The 7035-nt window shown below is 31.7% G+C and overlaps 1 protein-coding gene across 1 annotated transcript; it reads left to right on the top strand.

The window, feature by feature from the left end:
* Window positions 1–2990: 2990 nt before the first annotated feature.
* Window positions 2991–5026, top strand: LOC129899916 (uncharacterized). The gene is made up of 3 exons (XM_055974913.1): window positions 2991–3290; window positions 3981–4281; window positions 4380–5026. The coding sequence occupies exons 1-3, from the start codon at window positions 2991–2993 to the stop codon at window positions 5024–5026; spliced, it is 1248 nt and encodes a 415-aa protein (XP_055830888.1).
* Window positions 5027–7035: the final 2009 nt, after the last annotated feature.

The raw sequence follows: 7035 nt of genomic DNA, 5'->3' as shown, positions 1-7035 counted from the left end.
TTTCAGATAAAGTATCTTTCGGTATATCACTTATCATGATTTATAAGTTACTGAGTATTTATCAATTATCAACATGATATAGTATTATCATATTATTATTATTTTTAATTTAGTTGCATGTCTTCTATGGGAGATATACTTAACACCGAGCAAATTTAGGGATGAAGAATTCTAGTCGGCGTCTGTGAACCTTTAGCAGCAATCTCTAAGTCCTAGAATTATGTGCCACCATAGGATTTAAGGGGCTTTCTATCAGTTGAGGCCGACTCCTTAGTCTGTATAGATATTAGTTTAGTGGATACACATTAGCTCAGATCAATCTTTATACCTTGGCAAATTATATTGATCCTTTTGATGGGGATTATATCAAACTCCATGTAGTAGCTCATGTGATTATATGTCGGTTTTAGTATCTCCCACAATCAATCTTTTCAATTATTGCTCTCTAGTTGGGGCTTTCGATTCGAAAAAAATATGGTGCGGGTTCATCGACTAAGTATATCAGTATTTCAGTATAACTTATTCAATATTCATATTATTTACTTGGTTAATGCATCAACATGTCGTTACCGTTCAGTATCATATTTATTATGCATTATCCTTCATACTTAGTACATTCAAAATACCGACTGCATACTTTCTGTCTATATTGTTTAATAATATAAGTTCGAACGTTCAACATTCCGATCGCAGTTAGTACTATCTCTGATTAGCACAATAGCTTGTTTAGTGAGTCTTCATCTTTTCGAGGACAATCCTTATGTTTATTTTCAGTAATTACTTTCAGTTTTCAAACAGTTAGAGTTAGTTAGGGGATTCTCCTAGCAACTCATATTAGTAGAGACTGTTAGACATAGATTCACCTTATGTTTAATCTTTTAGATATTTGTCTATCTCAATGTTATGAGCTGTACAAATATATTTCAGATTTAGGCTTTCGCACTTATATTTCAGTTTCTATTGCTTATGTGTATGTCTTAGTATCATTCCAGACCATGGGGTTAGCTTGGAATCACTTGTGGCTCTAAGCATCATTTTGCGACTAGGGGGTAATCTCGGGTTGTGACATGATTATAGAATATCTAATTTTCTTGATTTTTTAATGCTTGTTAATTAGTAGAGGTTCTTTATCTTGTTTACTCATTAGGATTAGTAATATAAGACACAAACCCCCTAACTTATGCTCTTTTCTTTTAGATTATCTTTTGGAAAAATTATCTATCTACACATCTTTATTTACCATATTTTTTATTATTCCCTACCATTTCAAAATATTTCAAAAAAATTCATCCTTTTAATCCAAAACACAATTCCATCGGATACATTGCTTCTCTCTCCTCCAAACCCACGTTTCCCTCTTCCTTTTTCCACTCCTCCAGGTTTTTCTTATTTTTACTCCCACAATCTTAGCAGTTAATTACAAGTTTGAAATTTAAACTAGTTCTCTCTCCAGTCAATCTATATCAACTTCCTCAATAGGCAGTTTTTCCTTTTCTTCAACTTACACTTCATATTTTATTTTATTTTTGCATATTCAAAGTCTTGATACATATGGATGATACTCATTCTTTTAGCATTGGTATTATCAAAGTGAACGTAATTAATATTGGTCGTGTTTATGATTCTCATGATGATGGTTGGGCTGAAAACAGATTCAGACAAGTGCATGATCAATTACATCAATTAGCAATGATGAATCTGAATGTTGATAAGGACAATTCGAAGAAGGATGTATCTTCTTCTTCTAAACTTAATGTGTAACTCCCCCCCCCCCCAAAAAAAAGGGTGGGGGAGAAAAGTTAGATCTGTAATTTTATGGAAAAACTCTTCTTTACCAAAGGTTTTTATTTCTAATGTATGTAGTGGTTTTTTACTTTTTAAATCATGTATAATCTGTACTTTTCAGCGTTATGATACGTTACAAGTTATAATGTAATGTATCATATTCAAATATTATTTTTGATACATAATCCTAAGTTTTTGAATCATAAATTTTCATGTATAATGTGTATGGCACTGTGTTGGATACATACTTCTTCAAATTTAAGTAAAATTTGGTAAACTTTACCTAAATCCCATAATGGAAAAGTCTAATTATTATACATCCCTCATTGTATCAAAATTACCCGATATCCCATTTTTTCAACTTTTCTGATACATTAGTTTTGTATCTGATACATCAATTATCTAATGAGTAATTAATGAAGATCATCTATTTATGGATAGTATCTTTATATAAGGGATGATTGATTCTTTAAATCAATTACTGAACTAATTAATGGGATTAATTTGGTTAAAAAAATAACAATTGTGTAGTTGAAGATTCAAGCCAAAAAAAATAGAGCATAAATTAAAACCAACTTCGATTTCAATTTTTTTTTCAGTTTTGGTGATACATAAGTTATGTATCTGATACATTAATTGTTAAAAAAATCAATTGTTATGTCCATGAAGATTCAAGCCAAAAAATAGAGCGTCGTCCTGGATGGAAAAAACAGAGCATCAATTCATACTGAAGTTGATTTCGATTATTTTTTCACTTTTGCTGATACATAAGTTATGTATCTGATACATAACTTTAGCTATAGAATAGTTAATGCACATCAGCTATTTATGGATAAAAGATTGGCTCTTTATATCAATTACTGATCTATTAAAGAAGGCGACAATTATGTACATGAATTTTGAAGCCAAAAGTCAAAGCATCGACTCCAAGGAAAACAACAGAGCATCAATTCAAAGCAAACTTCGCGTTTCATCAATTAATCGATATGAATATCCCGATACTACTGAGATATTCTGGAGTTTGGCAATCCGATATTACTTATGAACAATACAAAAGTGATGGAATCGTTGTCGGTGACAATGTATCTTACTCAAATCTAAAAGCAGCAATAGCTGCTGAATTGAGTGTGGATGAATCAGAGAAAAAAATTGAAATCTGATACATAGTTGAAGGTAACTCGTCGCCAATATATATTCGTAATGATATGGGTGTTAATCTTTACATAGAGTTGAAGAAGAAAGAGCTTGGTTTCGTGAATTATCCCCTGTGCATATCAAGCTTTGATATAAAAAGATGTGAGATAAAATCATTCGACAGTACATCTGGAGCAATCGTTTGTGCTGAATCAAATGCGAATGAGTCCCACATTTTTGGTTTAGAAGAATCTGGTAATATTGCAAATTGTTATATAGCAGAATTGGAGTTGATGAACTACATAGATGATACAAATGGTGCGGAAGTGAAGGAGAATCAATTCTATAAGGATAAAGCAACTCTAGTTGATGTAATGGCCAAATACAAAATCAATAATGAATTTAATTTCAAGGTTAAAAGATCCGACAGTAAAAGGTATGCGCGTATTCTGCAGTTGGAAATTTTGATGTTGGATATTATCCAACAGTATGTATTAGATACATATGAATGTGTGTATCTGATACATTCTTAAAATAAAATAATTTTTTCTGTCATGATACATCAAAACTCCATTTCTGTAACTCAGTTAAAAAATGATAATAATGTTGTCAGTATGTATCAGATTCATATGACTCTATGTATCAGATGTTTTTTTTTTAATAATACATACAAAGAAGCATGTATCAAGTACATGGGTTGACAGACTTCCTATCAATATGTCACTTTATTTGTTGATATTATATATGAAAAAATATTGGTATGATACATTTCAATTTTTTTATACAAATGCAGTTATGTGTTAGTATGCCTTTCAGACGGCTGTTGTTGGAGAATGAAAGCTTCATGTTGTAAAAAATCCGATATATTCAAAGTTAGATATTTCAATAGTGAACATTCATGTGCATTGAGAGATAGGATTTTCAACAAAGTTCATGCTACAAAGGCTTTTGTTAGTGCATTCACGGCACCTAAATTGGTTAATCATAAGAGAATTGTCACCCCTAATGATATACGAGAGGATATTAAATCAGCGTATGGAATTGATATTACCTATTAACAGGCATGGCGATCAAAAGAGCATGCTTTGGAGATGTTAAGGGGAAAACCTGCTGATGGATATAGACAGCTGCCTATATACATACATATTCTAAAAACCGTATATCCAAATTCGTACATAAGTATGCACAAGTCATCAACTGATGAGTTCATGTATTTGTTCATAGCGTTAAGGCCCTTGATGAGGGGGTTTCAGTTTTGTCGACCAGTAGTTATTGTTGACGGTGCACATCTTGATGGACCTTATAAAGGGACGTTTGTATCAGCTAGCACACTTGATGGGGCAGATATTACTTTCTTATACTGTTTCTTATTGAATAACAGTGTGTCATCTCATTTTTCATGTTTGTTGTGATTCTGATAAATTCTAATAACTATTGTATCGCTATTATTGATTTATTAGGTTGCATATTGCCGTTGGCGTATGGTATTGTTGATACGGAAAATGATGCATCATGGATGTGGATTTTTCAGAATTTTAAGAATGCATTTGGTGAGAGGGACAATATGTGTGTTGTATCAGATAGGAACGAAAGCATAATCAAGAGTGTAAGCATGGTATTTCCCAATGTTCCTCATTTTGCATGCATATGGCATATATGGAAAAATGTGTGTACTAAATACAGAAGGAGCAAAGCTGTACTAAGTGACATCTTCTATTCAATGGCCAAGGCATACCGAAAAGATGAAGTCGATAAATTAATGGCCAAAGTTGAAAGAATCGATCAACGGGTGGCACAATATTTAAAAAATGCAGGATACGAAAAGTGGTCAAGGGTTCATGCCACTGTCAACAGGGGTAGAATGATGACTTCTAACATCGCAGAATGTATCAATGGATGTCTTGTTGAAGCACGAGAGCTGCCTATAATTGACTTTTTGGAGCAAACGAGAATGTTATTTGGTTCTTGGACCTGCAAAAATAGGGAAATAGCATCTTATACAAAACATACTTTGGGAAGAAAATTCGAAGATATCCTAGTTTCAAACACGATCAAGTGTTCGCGAATGAAGGTACACGATACATACTTTCTGATACATATATACTGATACATCAGTTCTGGTACATGATATATACTTTCTGATACATACTTTCTGATACATATATATTGATACATCAGTTCTGATACATCATTTCTGTAATTGATACATACTTTCTGATACATATATGTGAAATTTATTTCTTGGTGGCTGATGATTCATTAGTTATGTATAACATGTGCTAATTAAATAATGAAACTTCAATTATGATACATAAGTTCTACATTTGATACATAAGTTCTGATACATATATGTAAAGATTATTTTCCTTCAGGCTGATGATTAATCAGTTATGCATAACATGTTCTAAATATATACTGATACATCAGTGTAGATACATTAGTTGTGTAGATGATACATAAGTACTAATAGATATATGTGAAGTTTATTTATATCAGTTTGTTGCTTCGTCATTCAGGTATAGCCTGTGCTCATTATACACTGATATATCAATTCGGATACATCAAATGTGTAGTTGATACATAAGTACTGACACATATAAACATAACATGTTTAAAATACATACTGATACATCAGTTTTGATACATCATTTTTATAATTGATACATACTTTCTGATACATATATGTGAAATTTATTTCTTGCTGGCTGTTGATTCATCTGTTATTTATATCCTGTGATAATTATTATCCTTTTACATCAGTTCTGATACATAGTTGTGTATGTGAGGAAGCAGTACTGATACATATATTTGAAATATAATTCCTGCAGGTTGTTGCTTCATCAGAATATCTTTATTCTGTTTACGAATTAGGTATAAGATACATTGTGTGTCTAGAGAGAAAACATACACTTGTGGTAGATTTCAACTAGACGAGATACCATGTCCACATGCAATTGCAGTGTTGAAGAGCAAGAACATTACTGACCTGCACCCATACTATTCTGATTACTACAAACCAGAGGCGTTGGCAAATACTTATGAATTACCAATGGTTCCAATGCCAGATAAGAAAGATTGGACTGCTCCGAAGGAAATTTTGGAAGAATTTGTCTTGCCGCCAATATACAAAAGGATGCCAGGAAGACCAAAGAAAGGGAGAAAAAAGTTCGCTAATAAGAAGATAACAAGTAGCACAAATTCTTGTGGACGTTGTGGCCACGAAGGCCACAATAGAAAGACTTGTAATTTCATTCCTAAATAGATATGATGTTTGTGATATCTCGGTATACATTCTATTTGTAACATCTATTTTTATATTTTATATTTGAGTTTGACACGTGACATAAATATAAAAATCTTTTTTCAGTTGATATGTATCAAGATTATAACATTTTATTGCTACAATTTTTTTTAAAATAAAATACAGGACGTCTATCGGTTCGCCTTGACTTGGATAATGAAATCTCACATGGTTTATTTTTTGGATCGTTATTTTCCCAAACATAAACATTCTTATCTTTTTGACAACCATAATTACACAAGAGTTGTGGGTGATACATAAGATCTTATTTGATATAGGTTGTAGATTATCATATGCAGTAAATCTTGATAAATGCGAATCTGATACATAAGCAAGATGTATCATATACGTTAAATCTTGAGACATAGAATTCTTATGCAAAAAATTAATGTATCGGAATCATTAAATGTTGAGAAATGAGAATCTGATACATGTGCATGATGTATCATAATAAATAAACTTGATTCATGTATCAGAATTCACAAAATGTGACACTTATGAATATTATACTCGATACAAGTTTGATACAGTAGAATATAAAACATAAACTTTGATTTTATATTCGATTTTGAAATTAGAGAAAAACATAATAAATTTGATATATGGAAATATTAAAACATATTAAATCTGATACATTACAGTTTATGTATCAGATACATTAAAAGAATCAGAATGACCTAAAATGTTTACTATCAAAAAAAAACTATTGGCATCAATCAGTTCTCCTTGGCTTGGAGAGATGTCTCTCCTAGGTTTTTTTGGATCGTCGTTATCGCTAACATAACCATCCATGGCCTTCTGACAACCATATCTCC

Source organism: Solanum dulcamara, chromosome 8 (assembly GCF_947179165.1).
Source record: "Solanum dulcamara chromosome 8, daSolDulc1.2, whole genome shotgun sequence".
In the NCBI taxonomy this organism is placed as follows: domain Eukaryota; kingdom Viridiplantae; phylum Streptophyta; class Magnoliopsida; order Solanales; family Solanaceae; genus Solanum; species Solanum dulcamara.
Note: the sequence above shows the minus strand (reverse complement) of the source record. Positions and strands in the feature narration are given on the sequence as shown.

Bases quoted from the DNA above. Each gene is read 5' to 3' on its own strand.
- LOC129899916 (XM_055974913.1), top strand. From the start codon at position 2,991: ATGGGTGTTAATCTTTACATAGAGTTGAAGAAGAAAGAGCTTGGTTTC. The intron at 3,291-3,980 runs GTAATGGCCAAA...ACCTATTAACAG, and splicing joins ATAAAGCAACTCTAGTTGAT to GCATGGCGATCAAAAGAGCA. The intron at 4,282-4,379 runs GTTTCTTATTGA...TTGATTTATTAG, and splicing joins AGATATTACTTTCTTATACT to GTTGCATATTGCCGTTGGCG.